Genomic DNA, 25,742 nt, shown 5'->3' on the forward strand with positions numbered 1-25,742 from the left:
GAAATAGGTTAGACCCTGCCCCCGCCAAAGCTGATAAAAGAGATAACTCTCCGTAAATATAATTCAAGGTCAGAGGCTTAAGTGCTATAAAAGTGCTACAGATTAAGTATTCTGGATTTAGAGGTGGAAGGAATTACTTCCTGCTGGGGGATGGTGAAAAAGATAGCATTTGATTTGAAAGGAGGAGTGATTTAAGAAGGTTGGGAGGACGTTTTGAATACAGGAAGTAACATGAGAAAAGGCACAGAAGTTTGGACAGGCATTAGAGAGTAGATTATGGTGCCTAGATCAAGGATATTATGACAATAAGTAGTTGAATGTGAGTTTTAGAAAGGTGAGTTATGGGGAATTGGTCCCCTTCCTAGTTAATGTGTTTGGATGTGTTTTATTTCAGGTATCTACTATGAGATAGTTAAAGAGAAATGTCTACCAGGCAGCAACATTTTCTTTTTGCTGCCAACTTTAGGAAGCAAGTCACCTATCTCAGAAGTAAAAGATACCACCATCAACCAAGTTATACAAGTTAGAAATCTATGAGGTTCCTTGCCTCCTCTTTCTTCTTCGTTCTTGACCTATCATTCCATCAAATTGTTCAGTCAATTCTACACCCTTAAAATCTTTCCTCTGCTGGGCGCCATGGTTCACTCCTGTAATCCCAGCACTTTGGGAGGTGAGGAAGATCACTTGAGCTCAGGAGGTCGAGGCTGCAGTAAGTCATAAAGGTACCACTGCACTCCAGCCTAGGTGACAGAGTGACACCCTGTCTCAAAAAAAACAAAAACAAAAAACAGCAGCAACAAAGAAACCTCTGTAATTTTCCCAGTTTCATTACCACTGCCTTAGTTCAGCCCTCCATCATCTCTCTTACTGCAACAACCACTTAACTGCCTTGCTTCTGGTCCTGCTCCCCCTTTCTTACTCATTTTCCACATTAACAGCAGAGTGATGTTTCCAAAATACAAATCTAATGTCATTTTCCTGCTTAATACTCTGCAGTAAGTTCCCCATTTCCTTCTGGATTAATTCCAGACTCTTCATTCTTCTCATATAAACATGGACTAGTATATTTTCTCTTTAAAAAAGAAAGAACAGCCTTTGTTGACCTTACATTTCCTCTTATTGTCAGCCCATTTCTCTGTTTGTCTTACAGTAACATCTTGAAAGGTATCTACTTCTCTCTCTTTTTTACCTCCCAGTTACTCTTCAGAAACTTTTTGTTTGTTTGTTTGTTTGTTTTGAGATGGAGTTTCGCTCTTGCTGCCCATGCTGGAGTGCAATGGTGTGATCTCGGCTCACTGCAGCCTCCGCCTCCCGGGTTCAAGCGATTCTTCTGCCTCAGCTTCCCGAGTAACTGGGATTACAGGCATGTGCCACCATGCCTGGCTAATTTTTTGTATTTTTAGTAGAGACAGGGTTTCTCCATGTTGGCCAGGCTGGCCTCGAACTCCCAACCTCAGGTGATCCACCCGCCTCGGCCTCCCAAAGTGCTGGGATTACAGGCGTGAGCCACCACGCCGGTCCCCAGAAACTGTTTTTATCAAGGCCATTTGTGATCTAGCATTGCCAGGTCTTTATGCTGTTTGACCTTTCATCTGCATTTCAAACAGTTGACCATTCCTCCATAAAATATTTTCTGCCGTCTTGTGTTCCAGAACGCCACACTCCTAAATTTCCTCTTGCTAATACCTCTTTACCTCCTTTATCAGTTTTTCTTCTCCACAGCCCCTGAGTGGTAGCATCTTTCGTGGCTTTTAGTCCCCATTTTCTCTGTATGTTTTTCTCTAGGCAATCTCATCCACTTTTGTAACTTAAGAATGCCCTTATTCATATAGAAAGCATAGATAACCCTGATGGCTGCTTAGGGCTCCAGCCATATACATTCAGCTTCCTATTGGACATCTCCAGTTACCACAAACTTAATGTGATCTTACAGAATTTTCCTCCAAACCTGTTCTTTCCCCAGTCATCCCCTTCTCAATAAATGGTACTATGTTGGCTTAAGCCAGAAACTTCCCTCTCCCCCACAAATAGTAAGTCCTATCAATTTTCCCTCTAAAATACATACCAAATCTGTTCACTTGTCTCCCTCTCCATTGCTACCACTCTGGTTGAAAGTATGTTTGTTCCAGTCCAACCCATTTTCCACACAGTGATGGTGATTTTTTAAAAATCATTTAATTGGATTATATCTCTCTTTTACATAAACTCCTTTAGTGACTTTTCATAGTGTTTAAAAAGTAAAGTCTGATCTTATCATGGCCTGTAAGATGCCACATGACCTGGTCCTTGCTTACTTTCCAGTTTCATCTCACAGCACTCTGCCTCCAACATCACCCACCTTAGCTTTCAGGACCTTAAACAAACCAGGTTCTGTCTATACTGTTCTTTCTCTCTTTCTTTTTTCTTTCCCCCTTCCCTTCCCTTCCCTCCTTCTCTCTCTCTTTTTCTTTCTTTCTCTCTCCCTCTCCCGCCCTCTCCCCCTTCCTTCCCTCCCTCCCTCCCTCTTCTCTTCCCCTTCCCTCTTCCCTCTTTCCTCTTTCCTCAGAGTCTCGCGACTCTGGTGCGATCTTGGCTCAGTGCAACCTCCGTCTCCCAGGTTCAAGTGATTCTCCTGCCTCGGCCTCCTTAGTAGCTGGGACTACTGGCACATGCCACCACACCTGGCTAATTTTTTTGTATTTTTAGTAGAGACAGGGTTTCACCATGTTGGCCAGGATGGCCTCGATCTCCTGACTTCATGATCCACCCACCTCAGCCTCCCAAAGTGCTGGGATTACAGGCGTGAGCCACCACGCCCGGCTACTATTCTTTCTTCTACTCTTTGCACATTTAGCAGTTTCTCACTATCAGAACTTGGCCTAAATATAACTCTATCTAAAGTTGATATTTTCCCCAGTTATTTGCTTTCAAAATATCCTGTTAATTTCCCTTATATTTGCTTAACATTTTAGCACCAGAATTATATCTCTGTTCACACTGTGTACCCATCACCTAACACAATGCCTTGAATATGGCAGGTACTGAGAATATTTATTAAAGGACTGAATGGAAATTGAACCTGTACCTTTCAGGTGTCATTTTAAATGATACTTCCTTAGGAAACTTTTCCCTGAATTGGTTTAATTCTCTCCCATGAGACTGGATTAGGTGCCTTAGATTTTTATTGCCATAATATTTTATGTTTAAATCAGTGGTCTTCATGGGAATGAGGTAGGTTTTCTCCTCAGGAGACATTTGGCAGTTTCTGGAGACATTTTTTATTGTGATGACTGGGTAATGGGAATATTACTGGCATCTAGTGGGTGGAGGCCAACGGTACTACCAAATGCCCTACAATGCACAGAACAGACTCCCAAAACAAAGAATTATCCAATCCAGGATGTCAGTTATGTTGAGGCAGATAAATTCTTGCTTAGATCTATTCAGTGCACTTATCATATTGATCCATATCTTGTGTTTCTTTGTAATTCTCCTCTGTTCCACTTTAAGTTCCTTAGAAGTCTCACCACACTGGATTTATTAAAGGGAAATTAACAGGATATTTTGGTAGAAAATAACTTGGTAAATTCTTGATAAATGGCCAAGTAGATAAGAAAATGAATATACAAAGCAGCCATGGCACAACTAGGACAAGTTGGCCTAGATCCTGATATTAGATATAGAAAGCAGTTGCTTAGTCCTTGAGGTAAACTATGATATCTGTTGCTCATGGAATGATGGCACAGTTGAGTTTCTGTATGGTACATTGATGGGATACCATATTTCAAAGCTGTATTATATTTAGGTTAAAGCTAAGTTGTTTTAACAAAGGAACCTCAAGATAGAAGTGGTTTACAAAATGTGGGTGTTTATTACCTTCTGAAGTAATAGTTCTGAGATAATCATTCAGGCAGTGAATGGCTCTGCTTTATTAGTTTATTCAGGGACCTGGTTTCCTTTCAAGTTGTCAAGTCATGCTTCACCATCTGAGCATTGTCTTAACCTAGACTGGACTGCCACTTTTAGGTTTAGGCTATAGAAGGGGATAAGACAGTGGAGAAGTCATACCCACTGTCTCAAAGAGCCAGACCTGGAAATAGCATAGATCATGTCTGTACACTTTCATTCTACTGGCAAGAGCTCCATCACACAGCAGTGAGGAACAACTAGGGAATGTGATGTAGCTAGGTAGCCATGGGCCTTGCCACAGTTGTTACTGCATGAGAAAAGGAGAATGGGTTTTGGTGGACAACTATCAGTTTCCATCACAGTGTCTAACAAACTGTTAGATAAACCTACAGTCAGCCCTCTGTATCCATAGATTCAACCAGCAGAGTTCAAAAATATTTAGGGGAGCCTGGGCGCTGTAGCTCACGCCTGTAATCCCAGCACTTTGGGAGACCAAGGCAGGCGGATCACCTGAGGTCAGGAGTTCGAGACCAACCTGGCCAACATGGTGAAACCCCATCTCTACTAAAATACAAAAATTAGTGGGGCATGGTGGTGCGTGCCTTTAATCCCATCTACTCAGGAGGCTAAGGCAGGAGAATCACTTGAACCTGGGAGGTGGAGGTTGCAGTGAGCTGAGATCACACAACTGCACCCTAGCCTGGGCAACAGAGCGAGCCTCTATCTCAAAAAAAAAAAAAAAAAAAAAATTAGGGGATAAAAAACCCCAAAACAATGATATAGCAGTAAAAAATACAGTATAATAATTTATGTAGCATTTACATTGTTTTCGGTATTATAAATAGTCTAGAGGTGATTTAAAGTATATGGGAGGTTGTGCAAAGGTTGTATGCAAGTACTATATACCATTTTATATTAGGGACTTGAACATCTATGGATTTCGGTATCCATGGGGGTCCTGGAACTAGCCTTCTGAGAACACTGAGGGACACTGTATTTATGAAGCTTTATATTATTTATTTATTACTCTGGTATCTCAGTTTTACTACCTTATATAGTTGAAGAAAACTTATAAAGGGTAAGAAGTATTGTCTAGAACAGTGCTTCTCAAATTATTTGTGATGAAGGATTAAGTTCTTGTTTGTTTTTCTCTAATTTGCAGTAGGCCAATACTTTTCTAAAATGCAATACAAATTAATCACTAAAAGAAAGAATCATCAAATTACTATGAAAGTTTCTAAATGTATACTGTTCTTTATGCTTGTCTCACCTTACGTACCTATGTCAACATGACCTAGCAACAAGGAGTTGGTGAACTGGCACTAATCAATAGACAACTCTTCTAAGTAGCACTTGCCTCAAAAGTGTTTTCTAACAACCTGTTTTGGATTACCAGAGTCTAGTAGATGAACTGTGGTATCAATCTTTTAAACAAAGACATTTTCTTTATGTATAAAATTTTCAATTTTTTAATAGTTTTAGAAATCACCTCTTAAGATAGTATATAAATCTTGATAGATCATTTGAATGCTCACATATGCTTCATAGCCTATTTTGTTTCATAACTAAGCCAAAGATGATCCTTGTTTTATCGATTCAGAGTGGAAAAAACGCCTACTATTCTGGAGCTCAAAGAAGTTTGCCTTAGAGGGCATTTAGTTTTAATGCATGGTGTGGAGGGAAGCAAAAGGCCTAATAAAGTGACATGCTCAAAATCACAATAAATCGGAGACAGCTATGGAATGATCATAATTTACAGTGGAAATTACATTGGAATCAGATGATCTGGATTGAGTCCTGACCTTGTATTTCTTAGCCAAGTGGCTCCAGGCAATCTTAACGTTTTAAGAATTGTGTGGTGGGGCCAGGCGTGGTGGCTCAGGCCTGTAATCCCAGCACTTTGGGAGGCCGAGGTGGGAGGATCACCTGAGGTCAGGAGTTCAAGACCAGCCTGGCCAACATGGCGAAACTCCGTATCTACTGAAAATACAAAAATTAGGCAGACGTGGTGGTGTGTGTCTGTAATCCCAGCTACTCAGGAGGCTGAGACAGGAGAATCGCTTGAACTCCAGAGGCGGAGGTTGCAGTGAACTAAGATTGTGCCACTGCACTTCGGCCTAGGAGACAGAGAAGACTCTGTCTCAAGAAAAAAAAAGAAAGAAAGAATTGTGCAGTAAGCATTCAGTAAGCATTTCTTAGATTGAGAAATATAAAAGTTTTTTGTAAACTGTAAAGCACATAAGCAAAATATATTACAGGTTACACATCCCAAATCCTCAAACCTGAAATCTCCAAAATTCAAAACTAAAAGGAAAAAATACCTATTTATAGGGTACATGTGATACTTTGACACAAGTGTACACAATGTGTAATGATCAAATCAGGGTAATTGGGGTATCCATACATTTAACATTTCTTTGTGTTAGGAACATTCCAGTTCTGTTCTTCTAGTTCTTTTGAAATAGACAATAAATTATTGGTAACTGTAATTGACCTGTTGGGCTACTGAACACTAGATCTTATTCCTTCTATCTAATGGTATTTTTGTATCCATTAACCAACCCCTCCATATCCACCCCCAAGCCATCTCCACTACCCTTCTCAGCCTCTGGTGGCCATCATTCTACTCTCTATCTCCATTAGATCTTTTTTTTTTTTAGCTTCCATATATGAGTGAGAACATGCAATACCTGTCTTTCTGTGCCTGGTTTATTTCACTTAACATAATGTCCTACAGTTCCATCCATGTTGTTGCAAATGACAGGACATAATTTGGAACTTTTTTGAGTGCTGACATGATATTCAAAGGAAATGCTCATTACAGGATTTTAGATTTGGGCTGCGCAACCAAGTAAGTATAATGCAAATATTTCAAAATCCAAAGAAATCCAAAACACTTCTTCTGATCCTAAGCAGTTTGATTAAAACATACTCCACATGTGCTATAATTATTAAAATTGTGAAGCCATTTCTTTTAATGGTAAACTAACATTGTTCTTTCTGGATTCTGCTGCATTTCATGCTACAGATTCGTTGAGAACAGGAGTCATATTTAATACTGCATCCATTTAAAAGTATGTTTTACAAGGACTCTAGCAATATGAAAAATGCTTATTATGTTATATTTAAAAGTTAGGAAGCAAAATTATGTGCACATGATGATCATACCTGTGTGTTAAAGTAATAATGCATGTTACTGAAAATCAAGTAAATTAACTAAGGACCAAGCCCTCTGTCCACTGTGTATAAAATATACCAGCTCATATAATTAAGGATTTTTTTCTATTTTCTTTAATAGTTTTATTCTGTATTTTAAAGAGCATATACATGTAAGTAACTTAAACTCTTCAGAAAAAAGAACTTTGTATGAAGGTGCATACCTTCTGCTACTTCTGTGAAAAGACTTTTACCCAGGGGGATGAATCACTCTACCAATACAGTCACAAGAATAGCGTCTACTACTTTCTTTCCTTCTTAGAAAGGGGAAATGTCAAGACATTATTAAAAGACCTCTACTAATGCTTGAGATTTAGGGAACTTCTTCACTTAATTTATTTCAAGTTGGGGAGAAGGTGCTTATTATGTTCTAGTTGCTCTGCTAAGAGCAACTAAGATTAAGAAGAAATAAAACGTAATAATAGGCACCATTAAAGAGTGCTTATTATGTCCCAGCGTGTATTTTATAACATCCCTGTGAGATATGGATGTTATTCCCCCCGCTTTTTTTTTTGAATCCACCCGCCTCAGCCTCCCAGAGTGCTGGGATTATGGGTGTGAGCCACCATGCCTGGCCTCCCATTTTTTAAAAATGGGAAACTGAGACTAAGAAGTGTCTAAATCATACAGCTGGTTAAAAAAAAAAAAAAGTCACACAGTGGCAAACCCAGGTATTAAACTCAGGTCTTTGATTTAAAAGCCACCACAATACATTTTCTTCTCTTGTGAAAAGATGTCCCTTCCATCTTCAGAGAATTTTAGTAGTTGAGGCAAACTCATAAAAAGAAAACTAACAGGATGGATGTGCTAAGCACCAAATGATTGCTACAGATTTGTGGTTTAGGTATCCCTTAGAAAGGAAGAATGTTGAGGTCTGAAGTGATTAGGGAAATTTTTATGTTGAAAATGGGTTTTAAGCTTACTCTTCGAGAATTGCTAAAACTTAAATAGAAAAGGAAAAGGACTGATGTGTAGAGGGAGGCTGTAACAAAGCAAAAAAGCTCAATATGAGATAATTTGGAAAGGAATATAGCTAAAGAGGAAAATTTGATAAGAATAGTATGAAAGAAAACTCAGAGCAGGTTAGCAGATCTTAAGTGCCAAACTGAGGACTTTGACATTTTACCTGATAATAATGTGTAACAGATAACCTGTACTGAACATTTATCACTTGCCAGGCACTGCCCTATTTGTTGTACATGCATGATCTCATTTAATTCTTGCAGTAAACGAGGTCCAGAGACAAGTAGCTTGCCAAGGCCACAATTGTTCAGAAGAAGAGCCAAGATTTGAATATAAACAATTTAAATTCAGAACTTCTGCTCTTAATTACTACACTGATTTGGTTTTAGAGTCCATGGTAGGTTGAACAAATTTCAAGCCCAGGATCACTGACCTTAAACAAGTAATGTGCCTCCCACCTTTGGCAGTTTTTTACATTATAGTTCAGAAAAGTGATGTGACAATAGAAAATGACATCTCATTTCTGTCCCTGCTGCCCTTACACATCTTTAGCACATGGCAGCGAAGGAGAAGTCAAGGTAATGTGCTAATGGCTTTCAAGTCTGCCTGCTTTTCTGTGTTCATCTGGTCAGGTATTCTCAGTTAACCCTTGACCCTAACATCCAAATTATGTCAGTGCATTGTTAATCATAGTTCAGTGGTCCTCACATTGTGGATTCTGGACCAGCAGTAGCATCAACTAGGAATTGTTAAAAGTCCCATTTCTGGACCCTCATCCCAGACCTACTGCATCAGAAACTCTAGGGATGAGGTGCAACTGTCTGTTTTTTAAAAGTCCTTTAGGTGATTATGATGCATGATGAGGTTTGAGAACCACCGTTAAAGTCCACTATAGGATTTCAGCTCAGGAGCAAACTACTAAAAAGTTTTTGGCAATCCTTGATGGGTAGATATGGTGGCAGGGCATACCATGCTGAAGGAACAGTGGAGGAAATACCCAGGACGTATCATGGTCAGGGACTGGGGGTCAATTTGGAACATCTGAAGAAAAAACAGTGTGTGTTTGCGTTGTGTGTATCAGACAACAGTAGAAAAGGGGAAACTAGGCCCATTTCAACAATGTTCTGTGGGCAGCAGGGAGGTATGAAAGGTGTTTGAGGAGAGCAGAGCATGTTTTAGGAAGAGTAAAATCAACTTAAATAGTTACAGCACAGAAAAGTACTGATAAGGCAAAATAAAGGGGAAATACAAGAGCACCTTTGAAACATGGAAGTAGTACACAAACTCAACAGATAGAAGAACTATAAAGAATGCTGCCTATTCAACCACTTTTATTTGTTCCTGATAATATTCTTTAAATAGAAATTACTGTATTGAGTAAAGCATTAAGTATGTCGATTAAATATCACTTTCATTGTTTTTTACATGTTTTGGTTCTAAAATTGTAATTTAAAAAAAGAGAGTCATTGTCCAAAAAGTGGTATTACTTTTCAAGAGATGTAGCAAAAAACTGCAACAGTTACCATGTGAGGTAGGTCTGTAGTGAGAAATGGTATGTTCAAGAACAACTGTGATTAAAAACTGTGTAAAAAAATCTTGTCTTTGCTTGCTAGATGATCTTCTACAAGCTTTTAGATGAAGCAGTTTTTAACTATAAATTTTGTAGGCACCTTTAATCTCTTTCATGTCCCAGAGTTTCTCAGTCTATTTGGTTTATGTATAGCCCTGGCTATTCCAATTTGTCTTCTGGCTCTGCTCTTTTTCTTTCTTGAGTCTGAAGTTATTAGGAAGAAAGGTGCCATATTGCCCATAGGTTTTCTTTTAATTTTATTGTTGCTGTTATTTTGGTTTAGAATGGAAGAAAGATATTTGTGTGCTGTTAGATATGTAGAACTCCAAATTCACAAATGTAATATTTTATAATACCTTATTACATGCTTCCCAACTTAAGGAGGAAGGTAGATATTTCCTTCTTGAATGAAATTGTGTGGAAACAAAGGTGATCTGACTCCACCCCCAGGAATAGACCACATATGAAGTAGTATGTAGAATGTATTTTTTTGTCTTGAATGTGAAAGGTCTAAATATGGAGAAAATTTTCCCTGTTCTGGATACTTTTAATAATGGGCACATTATACTTTCTACTATCCCCAAACTACATTCAAAAAAAGTACTTTAACAATGATACTAAAATATTAAAAGAAAGTCCTTTCTAATTACCAGGTATGGCAGGGATATAACTGACAATGTTATGAAATTTTTTTTTGGCTTATCAGATAAAGTTCCTTTCCACATCTATTTAAAGAACGTAATACAATCATCCCTCTGTATCATGCAGTCTGCATCTATGGATTTAATCAATTGTAGATTGAAAATACTCAAGGAAAAAAAGGATAGTTGTGTCTGTATTGAGCATGTACAGACAAACTTTTCTGTCATTATTCCTTAAATAATACAACCATTTACATAGCATTTACATTGTATTAGATATTATAAATAATCTAGTGATGACTGAAAGTATACAGGAAGAAGTGCATAGGTTATATGCAAATACTACGCCTTTCTTTTTGAGACAGTCTCGCTCTGTTGCCAGGCTGGAGTGCAGTGGCACGATCTTGGCTCACTGCAACCTCCGACTCCCTAGTTCAAGTGATTCTCCTGCCTCAGCTTCCCAAGTAGCTGAGATTACAGGCACGTGCCACCATGCCCAGCTAATTTTTTGTATTTTTAGTAGAGACGGGGTTTCACCATGTTAGCCAGGATGGTCTCGATCTCCTGACCTCGTGATCCGCCTTCCTCAGCCTCCCAAAGTGCCGGGATTATAGGCATGAGCCACTGTGCCCATCCTTCTATACCATTTTATATAAGATACTTGAGTATCTGTGGATTTTATTGTCTGCAGAGGGTTCTGGAATCAATCCCACACAGATACCAAGGGATGACTACATTTAAAATGGGCATTTTTGTAGCTGATGACTCTGTGCACATAGCCTAGGTTTCCTGACAAGATTATAATGTGACCCACAGGCAGCCTCTTTTTATTAAAGAGTTAAGTCTAATGACAGATGAATAGAAATTTTGTAAAATCTTATGTTGGTAGTAGTAGTTGTTTTTTTATAAGACGTAAGGGAGTACAGAAATGTTCAGCAATGGGGTAGTTATAGCTGCTTGCCTCACATGTAAGGGTAAGCTTGAGAGACCCAGACCTGCAGTTCGTAGAGAAGAAAGCTGACATTGAATTTTCAGGGAATGGTCAGTGATCCTTAAATCTGGCAATGGCATTAAAAAAACCTTTTTAGGAAATAAAGATATTTGGGTTCATTCTAGAATTGTTTTTGAGATATTGATAGCAAGGTTTGGAACCAGGACTACTACATATATTTGTACAATCTGTGCCCTATGGCAAGAGAACAAAAGAAAGCTAAAATTCTGTACGCAATCTGAGCTTCCCAAGCTATGTATACTTTTTAATAATTTGCCCACCCAATGGGAACTGTGTGTGTATGCTGTAGTGTGTATACTAGGAGGAATCACCTTTTTGCAATTGTCTCAAGGTGTAATATATGCTAATTCAACTGTATTTGGAACCTAACACTTGGAATAATTTTTTATCAGTTTGTCAGCAGAAGTTCTTCTGTGGGGTTGTTTGATGATTAAATATTATTAGATCTTAGCTAAAGGGGGTTCTAGGGTTTCTGAAACTTGGGACTGCTGCTAAAGAACTATAAATTCAGAAGCAATAGCACAACTAAAACTCAGCAGAAATGCATACTTCTTTAAATCTTTTTGCAAGTGCCTATACTCTGGACAAATAGGAACCAATTCTTGAGGTGTTAATCTTTATTTCTGGGAAGGGAACAGCTATGATTCAAACTGATTGTCTTCCATCCTGTTGGTGACCTTATATTTCAGTCTCTAACATTCCATGATTTAAAAATAATAAAACCTTTTCTATCTGGATTTTAACTGTTGTTAAATACATTGGCAGAGAAACATTCTGTGTTAAGTCATTCGAGCCAAATAATGATTTTTGCATACTCTTCTTGTTTTTCAGAAACTCTGTGAAGGCATATTTAAAGTCCTAATAAAGGACATCCCAACAACATGTCAAGTGTCGTGCCTGGAAGTACTCCGCATTCTCTCCAGAGACAAAAAGGTTTTAGTTCCTGTAACAACTAAGGAAAATATGCAGATACTGCTGCGACTAGCCAAACTAAATGAGTTAGATGATTCTTTGGAGAAAGTATCAGAGTTCCCGGTTATTGTGGAGTCATTAAAATGTCTGTGTAATATAGTGTTCAACAGTCAGATGGCACAGCAGCTCAGCCTGGAACTTAATCTTGCTGCAAAGCTCTGTAATCTCCTGAGAAAGTGCAAGGACCGGAAATTTATCAATGACATTAAGTGCTTTGACTTGCGCTTGCTCTTCCTTCTGTCACTTTTGCACACCGACATCAGGTCACAATTGCGCTATGAGCTCCAGGGACTACCGCTGCTAACCCAGATCTTGGAAAGTGCCTTTAGCATCAAGTGGACCGATGAGTATGAATCGGCCATAGACCATAATGGACCTCCTCTCTCACCTCAGGAGACGGACTGTGCCATTGAGGCCCTCAAAGCTCTCTTCAATGTGACAGTAGACAGTTGGAAGGTGCATAAAGAGGTAAGGCAGAGAAGGCTATTTTTATCTACCTGAAATTTAATTGGTCTGGGACATCCCTAGAGTTTCCTGCAAGAGAAGAATACAAGTTGGGAAATGGAAAAAGTTCCCACTTCTCCCATTAAGCAATTGTATTACCCAGGATGTACTTCTTAACCATTGTAAGTCTTATTCTTTCCATTTGTGTGATAACACCTATCAGAATAGTTATAAAAATGGACTACTATTTTGTAAGTTGCCAAATGTAGTTTTCTGAGTTGCATTATTCTCTCTTTTTAAGAGTGCCTCTTTCAGGAATAAGGTCTAAATGATAAGATTTGAGGGGAAGCAAAACAATGTGGTTGATAAAGCTATAGGCATTTTCAGTGGCTGCCATCTTAAAGGAAAGTTAAGATAGATCAAGCCAGTTGAAGTTGATCAATGAGAATTAGTGTCTGCTCAGGAGAGTAGAAGATGCTCTGTGTATGCCTATCGTCCCAGTCTCCAGGGGGTTTCTCTATAGTGTTAGATAACTACCAGAGGTGTAGCACCACAACTAGATATCTGTGCTCATATATAAGTTCTAGAAAACAAGCTGATTATGCCAAAGTGTGGGGAAGGTTATTTTAAACCACCTGACTTATTTCTAAACAAAGATCTTTCTTCACTGTGGCTTGGACCCTTCAGCAACCCAAAGTGAGGCAGATTTGATAGTTTACATTTAAGTACCTACAAGAACAATATGCTAAATAGGAAACTTAGTTTAAGGAAGTCAACAAATTAAGTGAAGTAGACATAAACTTTTTTCCCTCCTTCTAGAAGCATAACATGTCACATTTACTCTCTTTTTAGCTTTAAATAACTGTTGAAATTCAGCCCCTACTGTAAAAGGGAGAGATTTTGGTGCCAGAGCAAATTGTCTTTTTTGACAATTGACTTTAAGATTTTTCGGCTAACATTTGAAACACTTCTCACCCATGAGTAAAGATCTGTTTTTGCCAGCAGCCTACTTTAAAGGGATTATCTCAGTGCAGTGCTATAGTGGGAATATGCAGACATCTGAGTTTTAAAGCGCAAATAGGTCTGTATTTTGAAACTAAATATTTGAATATCAGTCCTAACAGCTGTTCTAGATGACTGTAGTATGGTCAGTTTTTCCTTGGACTTGGCAAGAAAAGATGTGGAAAGCCCACATGCTCCATTTATGCATTGAAACCAAATATTTGGAAGTGTTTAAAATGTTATGTTTCTATGCTTATTTGGTACCTTCTATGGTTATTTTTCTTACGCTGTTTGTTTTGGGGTTTTTAAGTTCTCCATCTGAGACTTTAAACTCCTGAGACTGTTGGTTTGCCATTGTTAGAGCCCCCTATTATTTAAATTATACCCAAAATAGTAGCTCACACTGTTCAGATTCCTGACAAAAAAAGGGTTTAAAATTCAGTGACTACACATCAGTATATGTATGAAATGGATGACAGGTAATAAATATCAGTATATTGAGATTATCCCTCATTAGTGTACTTCAGTTATAAGTAATATCGGAGCTAGAAGAAGCTTTAGAAAATGTTGAAGTAGCGAATACTCATTCTGTGTTATAGAATATTTAATCTCCAAAAGATACATGAAAAGGATCCATAATCCTGGAGCGGGTATCTCTGACCTAGTACCCGTTGTGAGTCAGTTGATATAGCCATCATAAAATATATACATTTAATGTGACTCTGGGCTATTATTGAAGTGCTCAGAAATTTAAATACTATTGAAAATAAGATTCTTGCCAACCCAGTTAGATAAGAATGTCTTCATGAGTTTCCAGAGTCAACTTTTAGCAGACATTTAGTCATTCATTCATCTAATCAGTCTGTCAGTCAGTGAATATTTATGGTCAATTGCTAGACATTATGCCGAGCATTGTGTAATATTTTTTTTTTTTTTTTTGAGACGGAGTCTCACTCTATCGCCCAGGCTGGAGTGCAGTGGCCGGATCTCAGCTCACTGCAAGCTCCGCCTCCCGGGTTTACGCCATTCTCCTGCCTCAGCCTCCTGAGTAGCTGGGACTACAGGCGCCCGCCACCTCGCCCGGCTAGTTTTTTGTATTTTTTAGTAGAGACGGGGTTTCACGGTGTTAGCCAGGATGGTCTCGATCTCCTGACCTCGTGATCCACCCATCTCGGCCTCCCAAAGTGCTGGGATTACAGGCTTGAGCCACCGCGCCCGGCCATTGTGTAATATTTTGGCAAAGAATAGGCATTGTCTTTGCCTTCATGAAACTTCAGTTTTTTTAGGTGAGATAGGTAATAAATCAGTAAACACATATATAATTCAAATTCTCTTAAGTGCTAGGAGAGAAAGAGCACATTGATTGAGAATACTTAGTAAGAGAAATTTTCTGAAGGTGTCTCCTGAGATCTGAAAACAGAATAATTTAGCCATTTGAAAAACCAGGGGATAAAAAATTGGGGGATGAACATTTTTTGGAAGTTAAACAGTGTATGAAAGACAGAGACCAAAGCATAGGGTACTTTCTAGTGAGGGACCCACAACGTGGCATAAAGAAAGTCTTTCACCAGAGTACAAAGAAACTTGCTTCTAAGAGCCCATTTACCTGGATTTTAGTAGCTCCTTGATTGTCAGACAAAAGACAGTTTACTTCAATTGGGCAAGCCCCTAAAGAATTGCCAGAATTTTAAAACAGTGACTGAAATAAAAGGATATGGAAAACTTGTGGTACAGAAGAATCCAACTTTTAAAATAAACGTTATTTTCCTTTTTATGAAAATAATATATGCTCATTGTATAATATCGAGGAAAAGGCATATAAGCAATAAGAAAATACAAATGACCTGTAAACTCACCACTCAAAAGATAAGCACTTTTTTCTTCTTTTTTCTTTTCTTTTTTTTTTTTTTTGAGCCAGTCTTGCTCTGTCGCCTGGGCTGGAGTGTAGTGGCGCAATCTTAGCTCACTGCAACCTCTGGCTCCCGGGTTCAAGCAATTCTCCTGCCTCAGCCTCCAGAGTAACTGGGATTACAGGCATGCGCCACCACGCCTGGCTAATTTTGTATTTTTAGTTGAGACAGCGTTTTACCATGTTGGCCAGGCTGGTCTTGAACTCCTCACCTCATGATCCACCCGCCTCGTCCTCCCCAAGTGCTAGGATTACAGGCATGAGCCACTGAGCCTGGCCTCTTTTTTTTAACTAAAGAAATAGGGTCTTGTCTGTTGCCTAGGCTGGAATGCAGTGGTGTGATCATAGCTCACTGCAGCCTCAAACTCTTGTGCTCAAGCTGTCCTCCCGAGTAGCTGGGACTATAAGTGCAGGCCACCACACTCAGCTAATTATTTTTTATTTATTTATTTATTTATTTTTGAGATGGAGTCTCGCTCTCTTGCCCAGGCTGGAGTGCAGTGGTACGATCTCGGCTCACTGCAAGCTCTGCCTCCCGGGTTCACGCCTTTCTCCTGCTTCAGCCTCCTGAGTAGCTGGGACTACAGGTGCCCGCCACCACGCCCTAAGTTTTTTGTATTTTTGGTAGAGACGGAGTTTCACCGTGTTGATGGTCTCGATCTCCTGACCTTGTGGTCTGCCTGCCTCGGCCTCCCAAAGTGCTGAGATTACAGGCGTGAGCCACCGTGCCCGACCTGTTTTTTATTCTTTTAAGACATGGGTCTTGCTATGTTGTTCAGGCTGGTCCTGAACTCGTAGCCTCAAGCAATCCTCCTACCTCAGCCTCCCAAGTAGTTGGGATTACAGATGTAAGCTCCTGCACCAAGCACTGTTTGCCTCTTTTGGTGTGTATCTTTCTTTTTTTTTTTGAGATGGAGTTTCCCTCTTGTTGCCCAGGCTGGAGTGCAATGATGTAATCTTGGCTCACCGCAACCTCTGCCTCCTGGGTCAAGTTATTTTCCTGCCTCAGCCTCCCGAGTACCTGGGATTACAGGCATGCGCCACCACCCCTGGCTAATTTTGTATTTTTAGTGGAGACGAGATTTCTCCATGTTGGTCAGGCTGGTCTCAAACTACCGACTTCTGTGATCCGCCCGCATCAGCCCCTCAAAGTGCTGGGATTACAGGTGTGAGCCACTGCGCCCAGCTGGAGTATATCTTTCTAACTATTCTTAATTGTATAGCAGATAAACAAATATATATGTACATTTTTACAAAAATGCAGTCATTTAATAATCTTAGTCTTTTTTCTTCATAATAAAAGTTCATAAAGAGTAGGTTTTCGGCCGGGTGTGGTGGCTCACGCCTGTAATCCCAGCATTTTGGGAGGCCGAGGCAGGCAGATCACAAGGTCAGAAGATCAAGACCATTCTGGCTAACATGGTGAAAACCCATCTCTACTAAAAATACAAAAAATTAGCTGGGCATGGTGGAGGGCGCCTGTAGTCCCAGCTACTTGGGAGGCAGAGGCAGGAGAGTGGCGTGAATCCGGGAGGCGGAGTTTGCAGTGAGCCAAGATCGCACTACTGCACCCCAGCCTGGGCGACAGAGCGAGACTCTGTCTCAAAAAAAAAAAAGGCACTGACAAAAATGTTATTATTCTGATACAAAACTTTTTGAGAGGTTAAAGGTCATCTGTAAACAGATAAAAATAAATCATGAGTTAATATATTGGTGATTTTTGTTGAAAAGTGTTGATGATAAAGAAACAACAGCTTTGTGAAATATGAAAGATTGGGTAAAACAAGGAGAGAAAAGTAGTATAGTAATAGTTATTAGAATGATGGAAGTGAGTGAACTCATTGAATTGCTTAGAGGTCANAGGTTTTCAACATGTGTTTCTTTAAGCCATAAGGTTTCTAGCAGTGGGCTCTGGGAGCAATTGGACAGTGTTCCAAGTTCCTCAGCCTCACTTTAAATACAGAGCACCAATTGTTCTTGCTATTGCTATTGCTTTTCTTTAAATATAGGTTGTAATTAAGATTTAATTTGGGGGATAAAATGGATTCTGCAACCCAAAAGAAATTTTTGACAACCACCTTCTAACTTCTTGTGAAATAATACATACTTATAAAGAGGCCTATGAAAATGAAGAATATGGCTAGGTGCAGTGGTGGCTCAGGCCTGTAATCCTAGCACTTTGGGAGGCTGAGGCAGGAGCATGGCTTGAGCCCACAGGTTTAAGACCAGCCTGGGCAACATAGTGAGACCTGATCTCTACAAAAAATAAAAAAAGATAAAAATTATCCAGGCATTGTGGCATGTGCCTATAGTCCTAGCTACTTGGGAGGCTGAGGTGGGAGGATCTCTTGAGCCCAGAAGGTTAAGGCTGCATGGTTGTGCCACCACACTCTCGCCTGGGTAACAGCGTCTCTTTCTCAGGAAAAAAAAAAAGAAGTTTAAAAATAGATAAATATTTTAAAAATATATATGTCAGTGTTTTATACTTAGGAGTATTCCTACCTGAGGACAGATGTATCAACCTTTAACAAATCTCCCTTTTGAAGACAATTAAAAGATTGTTTGCAGTTGCTTGCCATTTTAAATTCTAGTGATTTTCTTATAAAATTTTGTAGATGCGTTCCTGAAATTGGTGGGCCAGAGGGTTTCAAAGTTTCAAGGTGTTTTATATATGTTGCCAAATTTACCTTCAGAAAATATTGTTGGTTTATGCCTTTTCAAACCCTGGACATTTCACTTTTAAAATCTTTGCCTATTTCACAGCTTTATAGTTACAGAAAATGCAAACATTTGGTTTTAAACTCTTTTAGTTATTTTATGACCACTTTCATTTATAGTTCACCAAAAATAGAGAATTAATGACTAGGTTTTTCTTGAGGTTTAACAAATTATTGCAATTTGTTCATTTTAGATTCATGCCTCAGTGTTAAATTCGTGCCTGCCTGCTGATGCCATCAGCAGATTAATTTGGAGTTGCTTTCCATTCGATGGGAAATGTAGCTAGCCTTATTTCCACATGTAGAATCAACCTCTGTCTCCCTTTCCTAAAGGTGTAGTGTGTTTTAAAAAGCCAGTTGATTTCTTTAGCAGGATACAAAGTCAGTTTTAGAAAAGTTAATTGAAATGGTCTTGTCTTACTCCTGCTTTAACACTTTTCTAAATATCTCTGTTGATGGAAGAGAGCATGTTATTCTTGGGGCTGTAAGGGATCCCTAGAATGAAGACCACATTCCCTTCTCCTGTGCTTCCAAGGTATCAGTGCAACGTAATAAGAAAGCACATACCAGCAGGCATGTTAGAAACAGAGAACCCAGTGCACACAGAGAAGTACAAGTATCTGAGTAGTCATTTGAATGAGATAAAACAGTGAGTGTCCATAGTGAGTGTCCATAGAAGTTAATTAGGAATGTCACAAAAGGGGTTAGTTCCATGATTATTTTAGAGACCTTGAAGGAAATATGCAGTAGTGGAATCTGTAATTAAGATGTGAAAGCTATATAAAGAGATCCCAAAGAATTTCCTGAGTTTTTTTCTCTGTTTTAATGTTACCTCATTTTGATTTTCACTATCATAACCAAGCCTGCTTGCTCTCTTTCTCTTCCTTTGCCCTTCAATCCTTACGGACTTCTTTTCTCTCTCAGCCTTTGAAGGTGGTATCATTTCAGGAGGAGAGACTATTGATGCCCTGAAAATATCAAAACTAAATCAGGAAGCAATTAATAAACAGTTATAAAAGCTGTGTTTATATAATGTTTTATGAAAAGCAATTGCATTTCATTGCTGGCATCTTTGTGAGACAGGAGCATTAACCCCATTTGACAAATGACAGTGAAGATCAGAGAGTTTCAATTACTTGTGGGAAGTCACACAGTAGAATAACCAACAGTAGAAAATAGTGTTTACTTTGTTAAGACTTCTTAAATGATAGCACTTATCCAACAAATATTTATTGAGACATAAATTAATGGAATAGAATAAATAGAGTTGATACCGTCAGCTGACTTACAGGTAACTTTGAAGTACAGTAGTGAAAGAATGGGCTTTTTAATAAACGGGGCTTTATAAATTGTATGGCCATGTGGAAAAAAATGAATTTGAATCCCTATCTTATACCATACACAAAAAATTAATTTGAGATGGATAAGAGACCTAAATATACAAGGTAAATAATAAAGCTCACTGAAGAGTATCTTCATGACTTTATCTCATACAAATCAAACATTTCTTAAATAAGCAAAGATTTCTAAAACAGGACAAAATAAGGATCCTACCATAAAGAAAAGAAATGACATTGATTTTCATTAAAGTGAATTCATCAAAAGAAGCAAAAAGGCAAGACACCAGGAGGAGGATATGTGCAGTGACTCTCTTCAGAATACATTAAAAAGTCCTACAAACCCATAAAATAAAATCAGACACCCCAATAGAAAAATCAGCAAAGGACTTGAACAGGAACTTCACCAAAGAGATATCCCAATGAGTAATAAACACATGAAAAGGTGTCCAACTTTATTAGTCACCAGAAAAATGCATACTACAACCAAGAAATCACTACACATCCGTGAGAATGACTAAAATTAAAAAGGCTGACTCTAACAAGTATTGATTGGTGCCCCTGTAGAGCAACTGGTGGGGTATAAATTGGTGTAAGTATTTGGAAACACTTAGCAGTACCTTGTAAAGCTTGACATATGGATATAACCTATGACTCAGCATCTCCTCTCTAGGGTGTATACCTGTCGATATCAAATGACATGTAAAAATTATGTTAACAACAGCGCTTTTCGAGATAGCCCCAAGCTGGAAACAATCCAAGTGTCAATCAGGAGTAGAGTAGATAAGTAAATTGTGGCATATTCATACATTGGAATACTATATAGCAGTGCTTTCTTAACCTATCTGTAGGTGAAGGACCAGACTTTTTTCTCTAAAAATCTGTCAGAATGAAACTCTTGTGTAATACAATATTATACACAATGCCAAACTGCTCAAAAGTTTCTAAATGTTCACATATACCTTCTGTACTCCTGGTGTTGCAGACCAGTGATGAACAGGGTGGAGAGCAGCAGTGAAACACAAACATACTTCAGATAGCACTGCTCTCAAACAGTGACAAAGAACAGACTGCAACTACACAGAGTAATGTGAATGAATCTCACAAACTAACACAAGAGTCTGTATTTTATGATTCTATACGTATAAAGTTCAGTAACAACCAAACTACCTGTGACATTAACAAGTTAGAATTACCCATGACGGACAGAAGATGGTCATTTGAAGGGGGTATGGAAAGAATTCTGGGATTCTTAATCTTGGCATTGCATGATTTTTTTTTCTTTTTTTTGAGACGGAGTCTGGCTGTGTCGCCCAGGCTGGAGTGCAGTGGCGCGATCTCGGCTCACTGCAAGCTCCGCCTCCCGGGTTCATGCCATTCTCCCGCCTCAGCCTCTGAGTAGCTGGGACTACAGGCGCCCGCCACCACGCCCGGCTAATTTTTTGTATTTTAGTAGAGACGGGGTTTCACCGTGTTAGCCAAGATGGTCTTGATCTCCTGACCTCTTGATCCTCCCGCCTCGGCCTCCCAAAGTGCTGGGATTACAGGCTTGAGCCACCGCGCCCGGCCCATTGCATGATTTTTATATTGGTTATATGGGTGTGCTTACTTTGTCAAAATTTAGCTCTGCACTTATGATTTGTGCATGTTTCTGTTTGTACAGTATACTTTACATTAAAATTTATTGATGACCTATTAAACACACACCCTCTTTCCTCATTAAGGTAATAGATTAGTGGAGGAAACAAAGTATATGCAAGTAAACAAATGTGAAATTACAAATTATGATTTCATGAGAGAAAAAAGAGTCATCTCAGAGAAGATACTTTAACTGAGACCTGGAGTGCGCAAAGGAACCAGTGATGCAGAGCAGAGGCAAACAATCCAGGGATTTTAGTAGTTGTTTTGAGTAGAGAAATGGAGCTAATTTAGTGGATTTAGAGTAAAAGAGGACATTGTAGACATAGGGTACAACCTGGGAACTGATGTTACCAAAACTGGAAAAGGTAGAACTAGGGTAAAAAGTAGAATTTTGCTTTGCAGCTGCAAATAATGAAAAGACCAAAATGGATAGATTTACGAAAGCCTGTCAACATCAGCATGAAAATAGATTATTATCTAAAATAAAGGAAAATATAATTTAAAAGGAAGTGTAATCCCTAGTTAATTTTTAAAACCAAGGGAAATATGATCTTATCAAGAGTTAAGTAATGAATGCGTTTCACATGGGTATTTAACATATGAGAGAATTTTAATTCAGGTGTTTGAGATGGATAGTGAATGGGACAACATTCATTCCAACCCTGCCAGTCTTAGAGTCTGTCATTCCAGTAGTCCCTCTTTGTTTTTCCCCTTTCCCCCTACAATGATTTATCATTTGTTTCAGCTCTTATCAGTCTTGCCTTTTGTTCCCTTCCTCTGTTATCCTTCCCCCTAACCTTCAAATGTTTTATTGAAAGTATTAAAGCACTTTCATGCATATCAGTTTCTTTAATCCTTTGTAACCCTGACAGAACCCTCCAGTATTTGGAGATTTATGTGGGGAAACTGAGGCTTGGAGAAACTATATGACTTGTCTGAAGTGACAGCCTAGACTCCTGACCGCAAGTGCAGTGCCTTTATTTCCATTAGGCCACTGAGGCCCTCTTCTCATCCAACTCTATACATGATGATGTTATGTTTAAAATATTATTGTCCACATTATGAGTTGTGAAAGTGTGCTCTAATTGCTTGCTAGATTTTATGAGAGACATCTTCCTAGAAGGGTTATGTGAGTTCTATATATGAATATAAGATATATGTGTATAACTTATGAAAATATATCACTTCACACGGACTTGAAATCAATGATACATTAAGAAGTTTTGGCCAGCCGCGGTGGCTCACACCTGTAATCCCAGCACATTGGGAGGTTGAGGCGTGTGGATCACCTGTGGTCAGGAGTTGAAGACCCACCTGGCCAACATGGTGAAAAAACCCTGTCTGTACTAAAATACAAAATAAAATTCACCAGGTGTGGTGGCGGGCACCTGTAATCCCAGCTACTCAGGAGGCTGAGCAGGAGAATTGCTTGAACCCAGGAGGCAGAGGTTGTGGTGAGCTGAGATCACACCATTGCACTCCAGCCTGGGTGACAACAGCAAAACTCCGTCTCCAAAAAAAAAAAAAAAAAAAAAGTTTTATAATTTTTTAGTAGTTTTTGAGGTAGTTGAAGTCTTCCTGAAATATGGCATATCCAGGCTCTCTATCACAATTATCTCTAATTTCATATGTCTTCTTAATTATTTAAAATCTGGAAGAAGAAAGATAATGACTTTGATGCAGATAATTAAAGAAAGTGTAATGGTCCAAGATCTCACTAAAAATGAAGAAGTAAACCAAATGATTATTCAGGGCTTAGTTTATTTCCTGCTGTTTGCCTTCTTTGCTCTAACTGCCTGTGTCTCTTTAATACCACTGCCAATGAGTAAATATTGGAGATCACTTGTTTTCATTACTTGCTGGTAGTTCTGGGGAATTAGGATATTAAGATTGATTAAAATGAAGTTGGTGGATTTATTGCTTTGAAAGTTAAGATGAGACATTTTTATTAAGGATGTACAACCAGTCTCTGAAATAACCTGGTAGCATCACATCTGTTGGAACTTTTATAATGATTAGTAAATTGGAACAGTGCACCATACAACAAACGAATTTCGGCTTTTTGGAAATGAAAAAAAATCTCTAGTGGAATTGAATCTTAAGAAGGTAAACCAGAGTGGCTAGGTCAGCATTTCTGGAAGTGGTTATGGTTGTTCATATGAGATAGTGACTGTTTACTTAGTATTGCCTCAGGAATTCTTCCTAGGATATTCTGCCATCTACAATGTATGGTATAAGCATGATTGTTTGGGGTGGGCAAGAGATGTAGTAAAGTAGCAGACCCCACTGTTAAGGCATTCAACCCCCAATTTTTCCTCTCCTCTTTTTTATTTGCCATAGAGTGATTCTCATCAGTTCCGTGTAATGGCAGCTGTCCTTCGTCATTGTTTACTAATCGTAGGTCCAACTGAAGACAAAACAGAAGAGCTACACAGGTGGGTAAGCTCTGTATTGACATCGCAATGAAGGACGTCATCAGTTCTTGTTGGTTTTATGCATCTAATTTCAATTGTTATAAGCACAAGGAAGTGAAAATACTGCAGTAAATCAGGTAACTGGTAGGTCAGAAATCATGATCATGGAAATCATTACTGTGCCCTGGTGAGAAATTTTTATGTGCCCCCTTTCACTTTGTTACATTGAGGCTCAACAGGAGAAGAGAATTTGGCATTTGTTGCAAATGCCACAAATAGTTGCTGTTCTTGGTTTTATCCAGCACAACAGTAATAGTACACAGTTATTGAACACTTACCCTGTGGCATTTTGCTAAGTGCTTTATAAAGATTAACTTCTTTTAGTCACCACACCAACATTATAAGGTAGATTCTGCAATTTTTCCCTTTCAATATGAGGAAACTGATGCATAGAAAGATCAAGCAATTTCTCTGAGATTATACAGCCCTAACAAGTGGAAGAACTGGGATTTAAACCCTGCTTTTAATTACTACACTTAACCAGTACTCTGACTAATTTCATTTGAAGAGTACTTACCAAAAAGTATATATTTTGGCAATGATAGTTTTATTTTTTTTAAAAACTTGAAAGAATTAGGGCATAGTGTCTAGTATTAAAATATATAAAATAGGCTGGGCATGGTGGCTCATGCCTGTAATCCCAACACTTTGGGAGGCCAAGGCAGGTGGATCACTTGAGGTCAGGAGTTCGAGACCAGCCTGGACAACATGGTGAAACCCTGTGTCTACCAAAAATACAAAAAACGTAGCTGGGCATGATGGTACATGCCAGTAATCCCAGCTACTCAGGAGGCTGAGACAGGAGAAACGCTGAACCTGGGAGTTGGAGGTTGCAGTGAACCAAGGTCGCACCACTGCATTCCAGCCTAGGCAACAGAGTGAGACTGCATCTCAAAAAATAAATAAAATTAATTTTAAAAATAAATAAAATATATAAAATAGTTCAGCTGGGTGCCGTGGCTCATGCCTGTAACACTAGCACTTTGGGAGACTGAGGTGGGCATATCACTTGAGCTCAGCCTGGCAAAACCCTATCTCTACTAAAAATACAAAAATTAGCTGGGTGTGGTGGCACACGTCTGTAGTCCCAGCTGCTTGGGAGGCTGAGGTGGGAGAATCTCTTGAACCTCGGAAGGCAAAGGTTGCCATGAGCCGAGATTCCGCCACTGCACTCCAGCCTGGGTGACAAAGTGAGACCCTGCCGCAAATAAATAAACAAAATAGTTCAAATTTTGCAACTTGTCCATGAGAACTATTAATGGACTGCTGTAAAAATTTATCATACTCTGAGAACAACTGAATAAGAATTAATGCATTTTTCCAGTTCTCTTTCCATTCTGGATCAGATTTGTAACAACAAGAGTTCTGACTTCATCATGATACAACTCATAGTGCTTTATTATACATGAATACAAATGACGTTTTAAACAATTCAAATAAACTCATATCTGCAAGCAAATTACTTTGGCATTAACTCTACATTTAACATAGGGTTATTCTTAGTAGTAGAAATTCCTTTTTGAACGCTTAAAATATTCAGTTTTCCAAAATATGGCTTAAATAAAACTATAGAAACACAGCCAGAGTGTAAAATGAAACATATGCTTAATTGTTATTTTTCAATCAAATCCATATTATTTTAGTTATGATCAGCAACTTATTATTTGATATTGTACTGAATTTGCTGGTAGGTTATCTCAGTGTACTCCCTGCCCTGCAGCCTGTCAAAAGACTGTTTTCTTCTTGATTAAAAGTGTAACTTTTTTCTGTAGCTACAAATCAAACATTCCTTTAGTTTTCTTAAAACAGTACCTTTAAAAAAATCAGATTAACTACAATAAATCATATCCTAACAAGATTTTATTAAGCATTTTGACCCAATGTAATTTTTTTCGTAATTAAGAGACACTAGAAATTTGGACCCTAAAACTAAAAGAAAATGGTCTTATAAGCCCA

At 38.7% G+C, this 25,742-nt stretch overlaps 1 protein-coding gene across 8 annotated transcripts in view; it reads left to right on the forward strand.

Moving 5' to 3' along the window:
- The window catches only part of RIC8B (RIC8 guanine nucleotide exchange factor B), a 123,456-nt gene that overhangs the window by 31,724 nt on the left and 65,990 nt on the right, over positions 1-25,742 (forward strand). For all 8 annotated transcript variants that reach the window (XR_001888392.1, XR_001888391.1, XR_001888394.1 and 5 more), the window contains exons 3-4: positions 12,122-12,730; positions 23,653-23,747. Coding sequence is in view for 4 of the 8 variants with exons in the window: in XM_017888258.1 (XP_017743747.1) it covers positions 12,122-12,730; positions 23,653-23,747 (704 nt within the window). In the remaining 4 variants the exon portion in view is untranslated. The remainder of the gene's footprint in view (positions 1-12,121; positions 12,731-23,652; positions 23,748-25,742) is intronic.

The sequence above is a fragment of the Rhinopithecus bieti genome, unplaced genomic scaffold, assembly GCF_001698545.2.
Source record: "Rhinopithecus bieti isolate Rb0 unplaced genomic scaffold, ASM169854v2 scaffold_17930, whole genome shotgun sequence".
Classification (NCBI taxonomy): domain Eukaryota; kingdom Metazoa; phylum Chordata; class Mammalia; order Primates; family Cercopithecidae; genus Rhinopithecus; species Rhinopithecus bieti.